General features: G+C 38.3%; 1 protein-coding gene across 1 annotated transcript in view; it reads right to left on the bottom strand.

Annotated features, from left to right (window-relative positions):
• The window catches only part of KNL1 (kinetochore scaffold 1), a 33,220-nt gene that overhangs the window by 8,934 nt on the left and 2,586 nt on the right, over positions 1-21,700 (bottom strand). The window contains exons 3-16 of the mRNA XM_052810649.1: positions 20,354-20,429; positions 19,892-19,931; positions 19,588-19,647; positions 17,927-17,988; positions 17,350-17,405; positions 16,841-16,880; positions 15,668-15,705; positions 15,270-15,322; positions 8,522-13,762; positions 7,606-7,750; positions 6,529-6,596; positions 6,304-6,402; positions 1,715-1,830; positions 106-196 (exon numbers count right to left, since the gene is read on the bottom strand). Coding sequence (XP_052666609.1) covers positions 106-196; positions 1,715-1,830; positions 6,304-6,402; positions 6,529-6,596; positions 7,606-7,750; positions 8,522-13,762; positions 15,270-15,322; positions 15,668-15,705; positions 16,841-16,880; positions 17,350-17,405; positions 17,927-17,988; positions 19,588-19,647; positions 19,892-19,931; positions 20,354-20,429 — 6,185 coding nt within the window. The remainder of the gene's footprint in view (positions 1-105; positions 197-1,714; positions 1,831-6,303; positions 6,403-6,528; positions 6,597-7,605; positions 7,751-8,521; positions 13,763-15,269; positions 15,323-15,667; positions 15,706-16,840; positions 16,881-17,349; positions 17,406-17,926; positions 17,989-19,587; positions 19,648-19,891; positions 19,932-20,353; positions 20,430-21,700) is intronic.

Below are 21,700 nucleotides of genomic sequence, written 5' to 3'. Positions count from 1 at the left end.
CTTGTTATTCTGTGACCATTCTGGTTTTTAATTTATCTGAATATATAAATTAACCTTACTTCTTCATTATGCAAGAAACAACATTATCTCTTCATGCGATATTACCTCTTCATCAGAGCAGGTTCTCATTACTTCCCACAAACTCTTATTCACATTCACCAGGAGTTGATCCTGGACATTTGCATACAGTTTTAACCTGAAATGTGGGAAAAAATATTGAAAGAATGTCTTGTTGCAACTGCAGTGAGCACATAAAACAGCACATCGGCATTTATACAGTTCATTCCCCTTTTCTAATTAAAACATGGAGGTGTAAATATTTTCATTTAGTTGTGTCTTACATCTTGTAGAGACCCTCTAAAGCCTTGATTAAATGGGGGCCGTGTTTGTTAAACTCTAGCACATAATACAAAGTTAATTTCCTATAGTCTTTTTGTTGAGGGCAAGGAGGTGGAGAGCTAGAGCGCCAAAGAATCAGGAAGTGGTGCTAACGAGGCTGTGAAAAATCTTACAACTGATTTTGAATTTTATCATAAAACCTGATTTTACACATAAATTGTAAAAAGGTATAATGAATCAGACCAGAAGTGTCCTTCAGATAAGAAAACAAATCATGATAACTGTATTTCAATCTTATAAACACTGGAAGAACAAACAACAGATTGTAACCTCTTCCTGTTGAAGAACAACTCGGAGATTTAGAATGGTCTATTTTGTGCAAAATCTATTTTGTATATATCAAATTAACACGTAAGGCTGTAATCAGGAAGGCACACAGTTGGCATTCGTAGAATAAGGACACCCTGGAACAATTAGGCATTGATGTTTTGAGGATGCTTCGTGTGCATTGCCAACTTGGCAAGAATACTCAAGGTCCATCGGAGAGAAAAGAAACATTCTTGAGATAACAAGAAGGATAATTAGACCTAAGAAATGTAGGATGTGACTGATAAAAAGAAACATCCTGCTCCAGAAGGTGCTGAAAGCCGGATGATTGCCAAAGAAGCATGAACTGGGGGAAAGGTAAAGGTGGCAGGGGGAGATCACGACCACTGACTCAATTCCAGGCTGGAAGAACTTGCCCTCCCACAGCTGCAAGGCCCATACGTGCTAATCTACATAGCAAGCGAGGCTAATTTGAATATAACTGGCCGATAGTAGATGAGATGGTGACTACTAACCAATGAATGTAAATTTAGGCAGGTTTTTACTAATCATGTAACAGAATAAATGCATTGTTTTTCTTTGGTGTGGTGTGCTAGTTTTGTGGAATTACCACCTAGCACCCATCTTTGCACAAATATGAAATAAATAATGTCTCTCCAGAGTGTGTGATTATTGGCTCGTTGCACACCAGGAAACGAATCCACTTTTCGGACAACGTTACAATTCTGCTTTCTATGTTCGATCATTTTTGATACAATTTTAAAAGTTTAACTCTTCTGATGTGCAACTGAAACAGTCTATTAGTAAAAGATAAATTACTTGAGGAAAACCAAACTTTAATTATCTCCATAACCACAGCTCCTCCCTAAGAGTTAGCTCTATACTGTCTAAATCTGTAATAGACTGGCTATCAGCATAAAGTAGGTTAACTATCATTTTTTTATTTTTCCCAGATGTAATGCATTAACTTCCTTCAGGCCACTTTGCATGCAACTAGAGCTGAAAAAATAAAATTACTGATATACCCTGTGACTGAAAAAACACTTACTCATCTATCATCTGGGAAAGGGCCTGGCAATCTTCTTCATAAATACGCAGCTTGGGGCGATAAACATATTGGCTGTAAAGGAGGTCCTCTGGAGTAGGTGGTGCACTGACCACACACTGGGGAAAAACAGAAGGAAAAATTGTGAAGAAAAAGAAAAAAGATGCATATTTTTCAGAAACAGTGACTTCCAATCAACTTCTGTACAGAAACCAGCAAAAGGCCGGAAGCTTTATTTTTGCAGAACAGGAAAAAAAACCAAACACACACTAATGGAGGCAGCCTGACATACTTAAATGCTTGTTTTCATTCTGGATTTGTCCAATTTCATTCTGAGACAAGTTAGTCATATAACCTTAGATAGCTCATTCCAGTTTAATGCCCCATGTTTCCTCACTTTTGAGACACATACCTCATCACTAAAGCTCAAAAAAAAAAAAACAATTGAAAGAGGTTAACCTCCTTTTAGATAAAGACTTGAAAAACATGCGTATATTATAAGGGCAGGCAACTCAGGAAGAGTACAGGGATCTTGTTAGGTCATGCAGAGAGGAAATTAGAAAGGCAAAAGCTCAGCTAGAACTCAATCTGGCCACTATTGTAAGAGACAACAAAAAATGTTTTTACAAATATGTTAACAATAAAAAGAGAGCCAAGGAGAAAATCTGTCCTTTATTGGATACAGAGGGGAACATTGCCATCAGAGATGAGGAAAAAGCTGAGGTACTTAATGCCTTCTTTGCCTCAGTCTTTAATAGTGAGACCAGTTATTCTCAGGGTACTCTGCCCCCTGAGCTGGAAGGCAAGGATGGATACCCCCCATAATCCAGGAGGAAATAAATAGTGACCTGTCTGGACGCTCACAAGTCTATGGGACCAGATGGGATCCATCCAAGAGTATTGAGGGAGCTGGCAGAGGATCTTGCCAAGCCACTCTCCATCATTTATCAGCAATCCTGGTCAACAGGGAAGGTCCCACATGACTGGAGACTTGCCAATGCAACACCCATTTATAAGAAGGGTCGGAGGGAGGATCCGGGGAACTACAGGCCTGTCAGCCTGACCTCGGTACCGGGGAAGATTATGGAGCGGTTCATCTTGAGTGCGCTCACATGGCATGTGCAGGACAAGCAGGGGATCAGGCCCAGCCAGCGTGGGTTCATGAAAGGCAGGTCCTGCTTGACCAACCTGATCTGCTTCTATGACCAGGTGACCCACCTAGCGGATGAGGGAAAGGCTGTGGATGTTGTCTACCTGGACTTCAGCAAGGCCTTTGACACTGTCTCTCATGGCATACTCCTTGAGAAGCTGGTGGCTCATGGCTTAGACAAGTGAACTCTTCACTGGGTGAAAAACTGGCTGGCTGGCTGAGCCCAGAGGGTTGTGGTGAATGGAGTTAAATCCAGTTGGCAGTGGGTCACAAGTGGTGTTCCCCAGGGCTCAGTATTGGGGCCAGTTCTGTTTAATATCTTTACTAATGATCTGGACAAGGGGATTGAGTGCACCCTCAGCAAATTTGCAGACGACACCAAGTTGGGAGGCAGGGTCGATCTGGTCGAGGGTAGGGAGGCTCTACAGAGGGATCTGGACAGGCTGGATCGATGGGCCAAGGCCAATTGTATGAGGTTCAACGAGGCCAAGTGCCGGGTCCTGCGCTTGGATCACAGCAACCCCATGCAGCGCTACAGGCTTGGGGAAGAGTGGCTGGAAAGCTGCCTGGCGGAAAAGGACCTGGGGGTATTGGTCAACAACCACCTGAATATGAGCCAGCAGTGTGCCCAGGTGGCCAAGAAGGCCAATAACATCCTGGCTTGTATCAGAAATAATGTGGCCAGCAGGACTAGGGCAGTGATCGTCCCCCTGTACTGGGCACTGGTGAGGCCGCACCTCAAGTCCTGTGTTCAGTTTTTGGCCCCTCACTGCATGAAAGACATGGAGGTGCTGGAGTGTGTCCAGAGAAGGGCAACCAAGTTGGTGAGGGGCCTGGAGCACAAGTCTTATGAGGAGCAGCTAAGGGAGCTGGGGCTGTTTAGTTTAGAGAAGAGGAGGCTGAGGGGAGACCTTATCGCTCTCTACAACTACCTGAAAGGGGGTTGTAGTGAGGTGGGTGCTGGTCTCTTCTGTCAGGTGGCCGGAGATAGGACGAGAGGAAATGGCCTCAAGTTGCGGCAGGGGAGGTTTAGATTGGATATTGGGAATAATTTCTTTACTGAAAGGGCTGTCAGGCATTGGAACAGGCTGCCCAGGGAAGTGGTTGAGTCACCATCCCTGGAGGTGTTCAAAAAGCACGTAGACAAGGCACTTCAGGGCATGGTTTAGTGGGCATCGTTGATGGTTGGACTCGATGTTAAAGGTCTTTTCCAACCTAAATGATTCTATGATTATCCAGTTAACAAGAGTGCTCTAGAATAAAACAAGATAGCTATGCTTGATTAAGAATCAAAGTTCCCAATTTTCAACAATTCTTAGGCACATCAAATAAATACGATGGGGGTATTTCAGCAAGCTACCTATATGTTGAAGCACATAAATAATTGACATTAATTCCATCCCTTTGGAGAAAGCTTTCAGGGGCTTTTGAGTGGTGGGGTGGTGGTGGTGGTTGTTTTTTATCAGAGGTCAGTCACTAATAAATAGTATCAGAGTTTTGTAAGCCTGATGAATATTTAGACAGCTCAGTATGAATACATTTGCAAACTGAAAGTGTAAACTAAACTGTAACTAAGATAATCAGCATTTTAAATAAAAATGGAAGAGCTTTAAAAGTCATAAAGGAAGCAATTTAATCAACACGAATTATACTAATTTAGTTGTGATTCTTTTTAATCAGTTTTCATTCTTTTGTCGTAACAGTTTGAAAGAACTTTAAAACGGACAGGCTTTTTACGTGCACTCACTAAGTTGACACACAAATTTTATTCTGTCAGCAATGAGGCAGTGAAGAAAGGCAGAACACCACAACACCACATGTGCCCCACAAACATATCAAACCAGCTGTATGCACTGGCTTTCTGCAGACTAACACAACAAAGTCCCCAGTTGCACTCATTTCCTAGAAGATATTGAAATTTCTAATGTGAATATTCTACTGATATATTTACCCTGACAACATGACATCTTACAGCAGTAAAACTTGGTTATACAGGAGCCAGTTTTCAACTAATCTGAAGTACTGGAATGAATTTCACAAGTAAAGAATTTTCACAAATATACCACTTTCCATGTGAATAATATGATCTTGACCACACCTTTTCATACATAGTAACTACTTCACTCTTACTATCATAAAGACACATTAAAAATTCCTACTAAAACAGGTGTCACACCACCCATTTGAAAGAAGGAAGATCAAATCTCATTAGAATTTATTTAACATTGAACAGACTACTAGGAAGTTCTCCAGCACGCTAGAGTAAGTACTGGCATAGAAGAAACTCCCAAACCAGTGTCAAAATTATGCAGACACTACTAAGGTTTTCTGCTTTCCAGGGTGGCTTTTCCATTGCCCCAGTGCATTGTTCACTGTGCCAGTAGAAACTGTTGTAAGTGGCAGGAAATGGAAGTATTTGAACTAAATCCCCATATACTTTATTAAATAAATACTAAGCATTGCAATCTTACAGACTTTCTGTTTATGAAACTTGAAACTTTTCCATGTCAGTATAATACCTAGGTACAGAAAACTAAGCAGCTCATTCACACTACTTCATTAGGTAAGTACCATTCCTTATAAAGATTATTTGCGAAATCCAGACAGATAACAGAGATCAGCCCCAGCATCCAGTTAGAAATTCAGTTGGCTACACAAATGTGTACAAATAAGCAAGTCTGAAACACTAGTGCTAAGAAAGCTTATATATGAAAATAAGGTGCCTTTACTGAAATCAGATTACAAGGCCCTGTTTTCAGGATGATTGCAAAGTAAGATTACTGCCTTGTTCAGCATCAATTTACTACCAATGAGTGGTACTTGTCTGCATGCAAAAAAAAAAAAGTTGTTCCCATGTCTGCAAGAATTCAGCAGAAACCTTTCAGGATGAGGATACTGAAACTGGGTTCAGGCAGAACTGACTTAAGGGGAAGGAATAAAGAGTAGTAATGTCATGGTGAAGCACTTACAAAGAAGAGAACAGAACAGGTAGTAGGAGTGCAGAGTAGCATTTCAGGATTCTGATTTCAGTGGATGATGGACATAGTAAGATAAAGCGAAAAGGTTAGACTGAGCTTCTAATTCTTACTCTCAAACTTGTCATCCTTAAAACAAGTTAAAAAAGCAAGAATTACTATATTTATCCAAGAACAGATAATCCTGAATATATGGTATTTTGTGAAGAGATTGAAATCTATTCTATTTCTCAGTACTGAGGGGAAAAAAGCATCAGACTTATCAGAGGTGAAAGAGCAAAGAGACAAGAGGAAGCATGCAGTGTCTAACACACTTGTCAAAGTGGAACTGACTTCTGGCTTAACTCATCTAAAGGCCTTTAATACAGACTGGCTAGTTGATAAAAATTTGAAAAAAAAAAAAAAAAAGACAAGGGAATATAACGTAAGGTCAATTGTATTATGCATATCAAAGGAGAGACACTCACATTGGCTGGAAGATGGCTATGCCGGGGCTTCTGAATTAGAACATGGACTTGAAGAAGCGTAAAAAACTCCCCAACTGTGATAACACCATTCTGAAATTTCTGTAAAGATTATGAAAAACGTACAGATAAGTACATTTTTCAAGCAAGAATGCTTACTTGCATATATGCGCACAAGTATTTTTCCTGTTACGACAAGAAGTTAGCATCTTTCAGCTAGTGACATACCTCCCGTAAGTTATCTTCACAAATGCTGTCTGTGAGAAGCTGAGACTCCATCTGACTGCTTCGCTGAACTAGCCAAAAAAGCAACAAAAAAAAGGGTGGATATTGCTGGGGTTAACAATATTCTTGAGGAAATATGAACCTGAGCTTATTAGCTCTAGAAAAAAAAGCAATTTTAATGTAGAGTTTGACCTTTATGTGCGTTTCCAGTGCTGAATGGAATAACTGAGGAAACAACTACTTGGGACAAATAAGGAGGACTAGATTAAGAATCTAATATAAAATAAAATCTGTGTCAGAGTAGTAATGAAATGACAGAATTCACTTTTCTATGGGAAGAAAGCCATATGTAACATACTAAAAAGTAATAAAACTGAGAGACTCCAACCAGTTCACAGGGGGCATCCTATGTAGACAGAGACCAAGCTTTCAAGGTAAAAACATGGCATTCAAGTTCTGAGTCAACAAGGGCTAGTTTCTCACTGAAAGGAAAGAGCCCAGCTTCTACTGGTTAAGTATGCTTTCACGGCTGCAGGCGGCCAAAATCAGAATTGGTTTTGTAGAGGGAAGATATCACTTATCAGTTGATGGCAGATTTCTGCCTCATTATTAGGTATCAGCTAATAAGCAAGAGCTAATTAAACCTGGGGGCTGAATGTGCTTAGAGCCTGTCCCTGCAATGCACTCTGAGGAGTATTCTTCCAAGAGTGCGGTGCTGAGACATGCAGACTCATTCTGCATGGAACCAGCTTAAAATCATCTTTGGGCCAGCAGAGTTCAAGTTGGGGCTTTGCTCTGTGCTAAGGTAACTAAACTGCCTCATCAGCCCAACTTGCCCTTGAAAACAAAGCTGTTTTGTTTGATAAAACTTAAAATTCTCCTTTTTCTTCCCATCTCAGTTTTCCTTGAACAGCTTGGACTTAGCCAGAACGTAAAAGCATGTTGACTGGCGGGGTGGGAAGCTGTGACACAGCATTCGAGGCCTTTCCCAAATGAAATATATGGTATGGTTGGGTCTCTTCCTTGATTAAGCATAAAGAACACAGGTGTTTCAGACCATTACCACAAAGGAAGCCTTACTTGTCAATTCTGTGTCAGCCTTAACAGAATCCAGAGAGCTGCTGGTGCTGGCATGAGTACAATCAGGGCTTTTAGCTGATAGATTTGGAGGATCTTCACCTTCATGAACTTCTACTTGGCTTTGAGACACAGTGCCAAAAGTAACCTAATATTAGCAAGTTAAAAAAAAAAATAAGAGTTATATGAAACAATACAAGAGTAAGTTGATCAGTAGTTTATTGTAACTGTTTCTTGACATTCGGAATTGTTTCATTTTTAGTATCGACACATTTTATATCTAATCAGCATGACAAACCAGCGTATGGCTAGTTAAGCCATTTTCTACCATGACATATAGGAAGTAGAGCTGCAAAAGCCTTCATTCATTTCTCAATCAAAGCAGTAGCCACCACAGCACACTCTTCCAGCTTTTGGAACTAGAAAGTTTCTACTGATGATTACAAACTTATTTTTATGGTCAGAATACTGTTCCATATTTGCACAGATTTGATTCAACTGCGATTTGTGCTGCCTATAAAAAAAGCTAATTTAAACTACCATGTTTGGATTTTAAATAATTGCCTTAGGCCTTATGCTACCATTGTACCTAAGCAACAACTAGCAAATAGTTTAGTTCAGAGGACTAAGAGTATCCAGCTGAGAAAGGATTAAAAGGATACTCTGGAGAGAATGATATAAAATTGGCATATCCCTTATTCTATCTGTTTTTCATGGTTCGGGAAAGTTGCATGCATCAACCTGATTCTTCTATTTTGGCAAAACAATGAAAAATACCGGGGATGACATAGCAAAATGACAGCAAACTGGTGCTTAAGAGAAACAAGAAAACCCACCAATAGATCTGCTTCCACCCCAAAATTTAAACACAAGTCCTGTTAGTGTTCATTGTATCCTTATAATGAGTGATTAGGCTCACCTGCAAGTCTTGAGAGGCCTCACCATCCAAGTTTTCATCCCTCTTGACCTTCTTTGGACTTTGAGGATCCTCCTCACCTTGTTCCAAAGCTCTTTTTGTGTTGCAAGTTCTTGTCTCTTCAAATTGATTCTTTTCATTGTGGGAGATTTGGTTTTTGCTTATCTCATTGCAAGCATTTTCCATGAGTTCAGAGCTTACAGATTCATTTGAATCCATTTCTTCAAGGCAGACAGGAAGAAATTCTTCTGCTATAAACTGAGAAGGGCTGAAGTTCTGCCTACTAGACTTCTTGTTACCTGGAGTTTCACCAGTGTTTACGCTTACTTCTGAAACTGCTGCTTCTCCTTTGTCTGAAGATTTTGCATCTACATCTTGTACACTAGAAACAGAAGAATTTCTTCTGTTTGGTAATTTAGGCTGGAAGATACCTAGAGGGACATTTATTCCTTGATATTTATTCTTAAGTGCCATCCCTAAATTTGCATCTATGGGAGCAGCTCCAGATTCAAGACATGTGTTCTCCTGCTCTTTGGTATAAAATAAATTATTTGGTTCATTTAGAGTATTTTTTCCTAGCCTCAAGGTGTCCTCTGGCTGAATTGATGATTTGGGCAACTGGTCAGAAAAAGCAGTTTCAGAAATGGAGACAACTGCAGATTTCCATCTAATATTTTTCAGTTTTGAACAAACATTTAAAATACCTGATAATTCAGGTGCAAGAGCAGGATCTATTTGATCTCTTGGACTGTCACTGACCAAAAGTTGCTTAGTTTGTTCAGAGTTTATTTGAAAGCCTTTTGGAGGTGTTTCCCCTTCAGCTGACAGCCCCTCATTTTCCTTTGATTCCTTGTCAGAAACAGGAACAAGGCTTGCTCCAGCCAAGCCTAAATCTGTAGCTAAATCTTCATGTCTAGATGAATCATCTTTCAATACTTGGCTTCTCTGAGTATTACATGCATCTGGAGAACCCTTCAAAGCAGCTGATTGCTGGATGGGAAGCAAAACACTGGATACCAAATCGCTACTTTCTTCACTGCAATCCATGGGCCCATTACTTGGAAGCTTAAAAGAAACTCTCTTTGATTTCAGGTTTTCTGGCAGTATGAGATCCTGTTCACTGCTTGCAGGGACAGAATTATCCGTGGGAAGGTCAAGATCCTGTGGTGTCTGCAAACCCATAGTCTCTTCTGGAAGTGAGACAGAATAAACAGAATGTGGTGTTGTGCCACTGGGGACTTTAATAGCTCCTTTCTCACTAGGAAATGCTGAGGCTGATGAAGCAGAAGAGGGAAGGCTGGACTTATCCTTAGATTTTGTATGATATTCACCATTCAGGTCCTGTGTATGCGGGGAATCTATTTCATCTCTGCAAGAAGACAACACACTATGCAAGTCTGGTTGCTGAGTGCTTTTATGTGACATTTCTTGGTTCTCAAATCCATTAATATTGTTATTAACAGCAGTAGTATGGGATGCAGTTATTTCCATATCATCTTGGTTGTGGGTAAACACAATGGTTTTATCAGCAGAAATGGCTGGAATGTACTCTCCATCCTGTACATCAATTTTACCACTTAATACAGCTGTATGAATTTTAGTGATCTCCATATCCTCAGCCAAAGTAAAAACGCCAGTTTTGCTATCTGAAACAGCCTCCTGTCCAACCTGCTTAGCCAGGTTTAATCTATCCTCACAAAAGACTCTTTCAATACTTTCATCAACAGAGTGATACTCAGTCATTTCCATGTCAGCCTGGTAACTCGTAAACATAATCGTGGAAGTTAAAGGAACAGACTGATTGGGTCGCCTGCCTTGCAGAGAGTTTTCTTCCAAAGCTACATTATGGGTTTTAGTGATTTCCATATCATCCATAGCAAACATAGTAGCTTCACTATTTGAAAGTGCTCGCTGTCCAACCTCCTTATCCAAGTTCAGTTCATCATCACATACAACTTTTACGGTAATTTTATCAGCAGAACAAGGCTCGGTAATGTCCATGTCAGCCTGGCTACTTGTGAACATAACAGTTTTAACAGGATGAGCTGAAGAGACAGAATGAAGCCCGCCCTCATTTTGCGAGACAATTTCATGGCCTATTGCAGCCGTATGGCTCTTTGTGATCTCCATGTCATTATTCTCATCACTCAGTGAAAAGAAAACAGTCTTTTCCCCTGTTGTTCCCTTCAGGCTTTTCCTTCCAGTCCTTTTAGCTGTGTTAAGCATTCCTTGAGATGCAGCCTTTTCCATAGATTTATCAACTGCAACAGTATCGAGTCTACTTATTTCCATGTCATCATTGTAGGTGAAAACACAAGTTTTATCTCCAGAAATTAAGGATGTGTAATCATTTGAACTTTTACACTGCAAAATTATTTTGTCTGCTGAAACTGTATGACTTCTGGTGATGTCCATATCAGCATCATCTGAAAATATGGTAGTTTTCTCATCTGCAAAAGGCAAATGTTTTAAACCACTCACGGTTAACATTTTCTTGCCAGATACCAAGGAATGCATATTGCACGCAGGCTGCTCCTGACTATTTATTGTCATCATGACCCCTTTTTTTAAGGCCATTATTTTATTTTCACCTTGAACAAGGCATCCAGGTACTGCTTTTCTTTCTGATAAAACAGCATTGATGTTGTAATCAGGAACCATTACTGCACAGTTTCCAGTCAAGTCCATGTTTTCACCAGAGGGAAACACAACTGACTTTTCTAAAAACAAAGGCAATTGGGAATTTCCCTGATGTGGTTCAGACGTATTGGCTAGTAACGGCTCTTCAGCAGCCCTCAAGTGCAGGCTATCAACTGAGCGAGGATTTTTAAAATCCTCTTCTGGAGAAACTGTTTTACCAATTGAAAAATCTCTCTCAGAATCTACTTGAGTTGGCAATACTTTGTTTACTACCTTCATAGGATGGGTATTCTCATGCCTGTCTGAGTTTTGGCAATCTGCATTTATTCCTAGTATTGTTCCAAGTTGTTCATTTCCTTTCATTCCAGAGGGAGCAAACTCATCACTGAAAATAAATGAACCATTTGGAGCCAAAGGAGTAACAGTTTGCTTATTTGTCTTCATTTTCAAATTCCCACATTCTATTGCTGCAGTCTGACTTGTGATATCTACACCAGAACTACCAGAAAACTGGAAGGTTTGGTTTTGCAGCTGCTTGGATATTACATTATTTTGATTACAATTATTCTCGTATTCTTGTACTGTATTAAGAGGAGCAACAAAGGCAGCAGGATGAGTTTTGGATATGTCCATGTTTTCATCATCGGAAAACACGCCCATTTTGTCATTTGTGCAGGAAACTGAAGTGTTTAGGTTTTTTTCCAAAGGTTGAGATACATCAACTTTTTGGTTTTGCAAAGACATGAATGCACAGGTGTTGACAATATTCTCACGGACTTCTCTCTTTTGCTCTTGTAATGAACACGCACTCTTTGCACGGGAACTCGGACCACTTGCCTGGAAGTTTGTTTTTCCAAGCTTCTTATCAACCATTATCACCTCAAGATCTTTAGTATTCCTTTCTATAGCCTGGCTTCTTTTAATATTCCCATTGATACCGATCACCTCAAGATTTTCCTTGTCCATATCTAAAGAATTTGCACCTTCACTGACATTTTTGTTCTGGTTCTTTCTTGGAATTATTTTACAATGAATTTGTTTTGCTTCTGCAGTTATCCCATTGCTTTGATCATCAATGACAACAGCATGGCATTTAGTTATTTCCATTTCTTCCTGTTCATTTAAATTGGGAGCTGTAGATCTGTTTTCAAGAAAGTGAGGTTTGCAGGTGACAGAGGTGAACATTCCAGCAGGAGGTTCATTTTCAATATTCTTTCCATCATCCTTGACAACACATGTTTTAGTCAAGTCCATATCTTCTCCTGAGAATATTACTGTCTTCTCACCTGGCAGAGAAACGAGTTCAGAGTTTGCTAGTCTGTGCTGAAGTCTACTCTTAGAAACACCAGTAGACACTGAATTTGTACATGAATCAAAACCAACATTCACTGAAGCAGTCCCGTGATCTCGGGTCACTTTTTTGATTTGTTCATCTGAGCCCGAAGATGGTTCAAGCATGCTATTTTTATATGACAGAGAAGCTCGATTATCTAAAGACATTAGATTCTTTGTAACGTCCCTATCACCATGTGCTGGACATCTGTTTTCTGCTAGTGAAGAGTTTGTATTAACTGGATTTTCAAAAGTTTTATGACATGAACTGTTCATTTCTTTGGTACTGTCATTATAGATTACATCTGTGTAATTCCCAGTAATTTCCATGTCATCACATTTAGAAAAAACAACAGTTTTATCACCTCGGAAGACAGTCTCAGAAGAAACGGATCCTGGGATGGCAGACATTGTTCTGGCCTCTTGTTTAACAGTTTGCAGCACTGTAGGAGTTCGTCTGTCCTCAACATTTACTAGTTTTTTGTCTGTACAAAGTTGAGGATCGTGCTGAACAATTAAGTGCTGATTAAGTGCTCTCTTTAATATAGAATTATCTACCTCTGCAGATGGGAAATCCTTTTTGAAGTTTAGATTTTGATTCCCGACACTGGAGAAGGGAAAAGACATTTTTGCAGTGTGACTAGTTGTCATATCCATTCCATCATCTACGAATGCCTCAGTAACATCTGCACACAGTAATTGCTCTGGTGGAGCTTCACAAATACCAGGAAACATAGCTTTAACATCAGATGCCTGGCATTTTGTCATTTCCATTCCATCATCTTGCCCTGTAAAGACTTTTGTTGCATTGCAGGTGTCCAGTTGTTCACAAGAATATACAAATTCCACCGACAATTGTGCCATGTCTTCTGAGACTTGTGAAGGGACAAAAAAAACATTCTCTTTTTCAGGTCCCTCAGTAGGATTGAGTGGCTTTTCATTTGACTTCAAGCTCATCAAAAATTCATTGAAATTTATTTTTTTTACAGTAGTAGCATCTTTCTTCTGTTCAAAAGATAGGCATGAATGGTTTGTAGGGTCAGAGAAAAAATGAAATTCTTTGCTCATTTCTGCCTTTCCTTTGTTAGAGTTTAACCCAGCCAGAAACGACGTGATATCTATTTTCTCAGTTTCGTCAGCTTGATTGTTTTTCAGGTTACGTGTAATCACTGCAGTGTGACTAGCTGTCATATCCATTTCATTTTCATCTGAAAAGATGAGGGTGGTGTCACGCCTATTTGTTCTTTGAATGGCACTGTCTGCATCATGCCACTAAAATAAAAAGAGGAAGAAATTACAGTTACTGACACTTAAACCAAATGATATTATGGTTTATTCTATTTAAAACAAAAGTCAACTAATGCACTCCTAAGGTTATAGCTCTATCTTTACATCTTTTTTTTTTTGGGGGGGGGGGGGGTAAGTAGTACTACTGATTTCAGTCCTCCTTGATAACCAGTAACACATTCAAGGAAAGGATGACAACTTAATTATTAGAGCATATAATATTTAAACGGCTTTTTTTGAAAGAATGTGTCTCAGTTTTACTGTTGGACAAAAGTCTTCATATGTAGACATATCTTGGTAAGCATTTACTGTTACAATTACTGAGTCTTATGGATCAGTATTTTCTGTATCTCTGCAGTGTGGTTTCTGCCTTTCCCCCACCCCAACTGCAGGCAAAAACCTTGCCCCAAAGGTATTATGCATGTGCCCCAAAGCAGCAGCACCAAGTTGGATGTTTTAAATGACTTTTTTCCACCACTGACGGGAGATTTTAGTGTCTTTAATAGAGAGGATTTACCGTTTTAAAACTGTGGGAAAAAATTGGCCAGTAACAAGATATAATACTGTATTTTATCAAATATAATGAATATATTGATTAAGAACAGCTTCACGTTTGCTTCAAATTACATGTGCTATTTTATAAATGCAAGAAATGAAATATACTAGAAGCACAACCATATACATTACCCAAAACAAGGAGAGACAGAGTTTCAATCTGACCTTTATAGCCTCATGGTATACATCTCATCCACACTAGGATTTTAACTGTATGGCTTTTTTTGTTTTGGTTTGGTTTAGTTTTTAACATTCATTAACAAGAGCTAACACATGTTTTTAAGCCGTATCTTTAAACTCAACATAAAAGTCGGAAGCCACTGCAGTAAGGGAGACTGTTTTGACAATTGCTTTAACAACACAGTGCCATAACATCATCACTGACATGTAACACAGTTCAGGATTTCTGTGCAATCGTGCCTGTGAAGGTCTTAGTTAAGAATTCTGTGTGTTATTACTTGATTCAGCTGAAGAAATTCAGTTACTTTTTCATGCTAATCATTGCCATTTGTCTAAAGCTTTTTAGCAGCAGGAACAGAGTACATTTGTGCATATCCATTCTACCCATAGAAGAAAAAAATATACAAGCAGAGAGTAATACATGAGAAAAAAATACATAACCAGACCTATCTGAAACATAAGCTCCTTTGCATATTCTTAGATAAGAACTGAAAAGAAGGGAGGAACTAGCTCAGGTACTGAAAAGTTAGCAAGCAATTTTAGAAGCAAGAGTTATCAATACTGCAGTATAATGCCTATCAGATTAGCAAAATACTTCAAAATATAGAAGATTAGCTTTCAGAAGAATTTTATGTGAATACGAGGATTTATTTTTTAGGCAGTTGAGTTACATTTTTCATCCTTACCACACAGATTATTGGAAAATATTTTGGACACTGATATTTTCAGCACCAAAAAAATAAAAGCCTTCATATACCTCAGTCTGCTGCACCAATGCCTGGATAGGGGCATGAAGCAAAGTGTTCATCCCTGTTGAAAGAAAAGGAAATACTCTATTTGTTGCACTATTTTTGTATTATTTTATCCACTGAGCTGAAGATCTATGTGCTCGCTTTACAAATACCACTGAGTAAGTAAGTACAATTAAAACCAAATATATCCTGAAAAATATTTTCAGTACTCCCTTCAGCATGTGGAAGAGCTACCCATACTTTTACAATGCAATGCTTGTAAACAGCCTCATGGGACAAAGCCTGTTCATGCAATAGTCATCTCGGTCAGGGAGGTTGTTCCAGGCATGTTAAAATTATTCACACAGAATCAAGTTTTGGATAATGATAGTAATTTTGTTACTAAATCTATTTCCAAACTCACCAGTGATCTCGTGTGGAACAGCTTCAGGTTCTTCATTTCTACAAAAGGTGGGTTAGGTAAACAGTTTGTTAAAAGATTTCAAAACAGAAAGCTTCAGCAGTATACTGAAAAGGCAGAGAATTCTGTTGCATAGCTCATATGGGATGGGGCAGCAGATACCAGACACTATTTATATGTCTTCAGTATATTCTAATTTGAGTTGCAATCTTATTTTTCCCATGAGATTCTCTCACCTTAGCATGCCAAAAGCCATTGTTCAAGATACAGATGGCATTTTAATTCCTCAGTGACAAGTAAAAAAAGAGAAAAGATTAATTCATTATTTTTAACTCAAGCCTTCCACTTTTAGTTATTCCTTCCTCTTTGGGAAACTGAAGCTGTGTTCCTAAAGCCTCAAATAATTTCTCTGTAAAACAAAAAGCCAGATACAATGTCCAACTTGTGTGGTTTTCTGTCTAACTTCTAATGCCTTCTGCTCTCCACTGTTTTATTGATTGCCCTTTCAAGACCAAGAAACCTTAGCTAGAGTACTGAATTTTATTTTTTATATGTGTGTGTGTATATATATGCATACGTGCACACACACACACATACATGTGTTACTATATTGGGTTGATACCTTTAAAAACATGAGTAAACTACAGCTGTACATAAGCTGTTTCCTTGCTATATATTTTAAATGTAAGAAATTCCCCTTCATACATAGAAATTGTCTAAATCTGTTATTTTACTTTCCAGGTCATTTTAATTTTAAAAATCCCATCATTGTGTTTTATCTAGACAAGAACTTTAAGGCCGGACTAACAGTTTATCTACCTCGGAGGGAAAAAGTTATTGTAATAAATACTGAAGACAACGTCTATCAGGTATGGAAACTGCTAGGTTTTTCCTGGAAAACATTGCCAAGCAATCAGCTTTGGAAGGAAGCAGTTTCAAGCCATAATCGTTCAATTTTTCAGAAACTGCTATATTTTTGTGAGTGACCAAAAGTTATATGCTTTTTTTGCTGTATCCCTTCTTTCATCAATCAAAAGCACAGAGCGATTTTATATCTAAATAAATATGTATGCTGGATTTCTTTGAGGAGTAATATTTTGATGGTTGCATGTCATGTGAAGAAATGTATTTGCAGGACAGAACTCTATAGTCATGGGAATTTTTTTTCAAACTTACTGATTAAGCAGGACATCATTCCTCATATCTGCTGCACACTCTAAAAATAGTAAGGAAATTAGACATTACAATGCAAGAAGCATGCTCAAACCATTCAGAGACAAGAGTAAACTGCACAGAAAATAATGCTCTGAAGTTCTCACTCTTGACGTGCCTTCTTATCATGGCAAAAACCCAGAGAAGCCAAGTACTTGAAAATGCACTAGCTTTTCAGATTCTTCCTAGGTAGTCTTTGACAGAGTGAATATGATATTCTGCTCAGCCTTCTTTTGATCTAAATCTCCAAGGCAGATTTTGTTCTAGGTGCCTTTTGTCTAAGAAAATAATTCTTTTTCTGAGCTACAAGGTCCACAATACCAGTAACTAATGGGTTTTCAGCCAGTCCATGATAAACAGCTGACCATATTGTTCCTTACCTGTGACTGACAGGCCTGACTTCTTAAATTCAGGCTAAAATCTTGTTGCTAATAGTCTGCGAATCCTACCAGGAGAATAGAAAGGAATTTTACCTGTACTTTCTCTCTCTGCTGTGTTATTCTTAAGATCTCGCTGGAAGACTCTGCAGCTAAGAAAACAAAACAAAACAACCCAGTTTTTGAAAACCACAAGACCATCTGTTTTGAAGAAAAAAAAAAAGGAAAAAAAAAAAATCAGCCCTAATTTCAATCTTTTCCACATAGTACGTTCTGAAATGAGATATCAAAAGCCAGAAGCTTACTGAACCCAACCATATTTTCCAGCATAAAGATGTCATTATCATACTTAAGATGGAAATCACAAAAAAATTTAATAGGAAACAAAAATTCTTAATTATATTAAATTCACTGAACCCTTTTTTTCTAGCTAAGAAGAAAAAATGAATAATGGCTCTCTTAGGGCTCAAAATCAACTTAATATAACAGCAGCCACCAGTTTGCCTTCACTGAATACTCACAAATGTATGCAAAAAGCAGTTTTAGGGGATACCACATTATTACCTATATATAGCCTGCATTTTAGGGGGGGTACCAGATTATTACCTATATATAGTCTGCATTTTATACTTAAATAAAGGACTTAGATCTGCATCCTTCGGATCAAACTTACTTTATGGTGTTCGCAAAGCTGACACGGCGAGAGGTTTTCCTACGTTTTTCTGTATTGATATCCTGACAATAAAGAACACAACACTTTGATATACAGAGAACTGTTCTTACCCATAAGCCACAATAAGCATAGCTTTTCATGAAACACAAAGCCAAACAAAAAAACCACCCCCCCCTCAAAATAATAATCTATGAGCCCAGCAAGTACAACAGATATTTACCAACATCCTTAAACTACTTTATAGTTCTCCAACTTCTCCTGATATAGACACCCATCTCCCAAGAAGTAGGACCTAAAGATCACTTTGTGAGAACTGCCTGGTTTCAAACACAAGAAGCAGAATACCAGTTATAAGGATTTTTGTCTGGCATATTGTCTGGCATACTAGGGAAAATATATGTAGTTGCTTAGCAAGAGAGTCACAGGATTTTTTTTCTTTAGTTTTCCCTTACAAGAGCTGAAAAAAAACATTAATAGTGGTTTCTCTTCATGGGAGAAAGGGAAGGATTCATTGAAGAATCAAAGTCACCATTTTCCTATCGAAATGTTTAAATGGTGTCACTGACTACATGGTCATACTAATGCAATGTTACAAGGTATGTAACAATGCAACATTACACATACTGGAAAGCTAATTCATCATACCACTGCTGTGCAGTTGTCTACAATAAGCTTCCCTAACTAAATAGCTCAGTCTCAGGACAGTGGAACATTGTTTAAGAAAACACATATTAACATACCAGGCACTACCCATCGTGTGCATATGACTAACAAAGCCTGTAATATACTCAAATTTTTTTAAAAATCATGTCAGCAACACAAGCAGTTATGAATGATGTCACACTACTGTATATGATAAGCCTTACATTGTTCATTAGCAGCACTGTCCATCATTGTTAACAGGCATTAAAGTTTAAATGAAGACTATGAGCCGCTCTTGACACTCAACCCAGTTTTGAAATAGATGTGTTGTGCATAAATATTTCGGGCTCATGTTTCATATTCTAAATAAATTGTTAGAGGCTTTTTCACTGAAAGCCTTATATGCTAAAAATGAATTTTCAAGTTCTGTAATCAGCAACAGATGAATCATACAAATATATGATGCAACTAGCACATTAGTCCATAGAACACACCCTAGGTAGAAATGGCATTTAAAACGAAATCCTGAAACTGAACAGGCCTATAGTTACAATGTCTAAGAAACAACAGACACTATAAACATGAAATATATTCTGTATTTATTTCTAGAAGAAAATGTTTATTTTTGAGCTTTTACTTTAAATAAACTGGCAGGCTGTTTTGTTTGGTGTTTGTTTTTTTTTTTTTAATCAGATGTAAAACCATCTTACTGACTATACCAGCTTGTACACTGGTGGATCAAGCATCAAGTCAAATGGACTACAGCAGGAGCAAGTTATGCTTATTAATCTCTCTTCATTCCTCTTGACAGAAGAAATATTCTGATGTAAAATAGAAGTATGAGAAAAACTCGATGGATTTCTTACAATATTTGGTGCTCCAAACATTAACCTCCTAAGCAGTTATTACAAGAGTTTTTACGCCCACGTTATTCTAGTGACATAGCTTAATCAGTGACAAGTTGAAGAGCAAACTGAAGATGTTAAGAGCATTGGCAAGAAAGGACTTAATAGACCTACCTGTGTCAATTCATTCCCATTTCCCAGATCATCAAAAGGATTTCGTGGAGCCTTTAAAATCTAGAAGAAAATATAATAGTTGAGAAGATCGGTTCCAACTACGAGAACTGATTACTTGGCTGGATTGACTTTATAAGAGCCACCAGTGCCCTAGTCAATCATATCAATCTAACAGGCTCTTCCTCTGCTTTTGGAATGCTTTTCTTCAACTGTGATGAGAAAACGAGTTCCTCTTTACAGCTTCCCTTTCTTTCCTTCACTCACTCAAATGGTTTTCTTTTGACAAATGCCTTAAGTTACTCACAGAGGACAGTTGCTTCCCTCTGATGTGCTCTGTATTATCACTGGAGGGGGAAAAAAAGGAAACAGGTATTAGGACATAAACTTGAACCAAGATGTATTTCTTGAACAGTATTGCCACCTTTTTAAAGTTAATAAATTGATTTCTCCATTATTTTTAAAAGTGTGAAATTAAATAAACAAGCTTGCTTGGAATAGATCATTCATTCCAGCACTAGTTCCCAAAAATAAACTTTGGAAAATTCAGCAGATTGCCCTCCAAACCCCATGGTCAGTTAGTCTCCAGACAGCCCACTGCTATGAAATTTCCTCAGAGCTTTTCTACACACAATCAGAGAAACTCCCTGTTGTTCTTCACAATGGAAAACACATTTCATTCAAGAGATGCTGCAGGGATTAAGAAAAGTTTTGCCTCTAAATGATAATATTTATACCACAATAAAATTCTTAGAAGATTTCAACTTACTTTTCCATATTCACATTAGGGTCTGCATAAATCTTGTCCATTTCTGAAGGATGTGCTTTTCTTATAAAACACAGTACTGAAATCCAAAAATATTAATGATCCTCAGTAATAATATTGCATACAACCACAACTAGATACTAGCCTTAAATGCCATCATTTTTCTCTCCATCTTTCTCTAGTCACAGAAATGCACTGAAGTACAATAGGCCTCAAGTCCACGTTTTCCTGTTATATATGATGTTATAAAACAACTGTGCTAACAGTTTAAGTCATACTGGTTAGGTGTCCTTTTATTTAAAGTTAAGATTCTGGTAACTGTTGGGAGATAAATGTGATCAAACCTTATACAATACAAAGTTTGCTAGTTTGCTCTGACACACAAGACAATTTTTCAGTTAATACTTTCCTCACCCCAAGAATATCATATGTCAATGCAAATAACTCCCACTAGCACAGAAAACTACAAAACTTATCAAAAGTTGCATAAGGGGAAAAAATGAATTAACCCACCCTGACAGGATGCCAGTGCTAACACAGACTTAATATTGCCTAACATTTATTGTAAACTGTATCAAATTTCAGGGCTTTGAATACCAGGTTAATATTCCTCATAACTTCAGTCTCCCACAGACCTGACAAAGACCACCAAAAAAATGTACCACAGAATCAACACTATAAGATCAATACATGCAATTTTCCATGCCATTTCCTAGATTTCAGTGATTATCTTTATCTACATGCATCCTTCCATCAATAGCTACGCAAAGTATACTTACAGGAGAGCTATAAGCAATCTGACAGCATTTATCGTGTTACTTTATTCTCCCCTTGCTAACTAAACCTCAGCAAGCAATGTTGTAAGAGAAACCCTTGCCTAAGCAAGGATTAAGTGATTTGTAAGACTGACAATTAAGTTTTACAATTAGAAATAGAGATATCTGCACAGAACTGCTCAGCTTTTGCATTTCACAGAATCACAAGCTCTCAGGTACGCAGGGACCTCTGGAGATCATGTAGTCCACAACCCTGCTCAAAGCTGCAGCAGATTGCTCAGGACATCGTCCATTCCAGTTTTGTATATCTCCAAAGAGGAAACCACACAGGCTCTCTGGACAACCTGTTCCATCTTCACTGCATTTGTTTGCACCCTTACTTTTAAATGGAATTTCTTGTATTTCAATTTGTGCCCATTGTTTCTTGTTCCTTCACTAGATACAAGTGAGAAGAGCTTGGCTTCATCTTCTTTAAACCCTCCCATCAGGTATTCATACATACTGATGACTTCCCGCCGATAAGCAACATCCACTGCTCTCCCTTGTCCACCAAACCAGTTACCTCATTGTTGGT

Source organism: Harpia harpyja, chromosome 16 (assembly GCF_026419915.1).
Source record: "Harpia harpyja isolate bHarHar1 chromosome 16, bHarHar1 primary haplotype, whole genome shotgun sequence".
Lineage (NCBI taxonomy): Eukaryota > Metazoa > Chordata > Aves > Accipitriformes > Accipitridae > Harpia > Harpia harpyja.
Note: the sequence above shows the minus strand (reverse complement) of the source record. Positions and strands in the feature narration are given on the sequence as shown.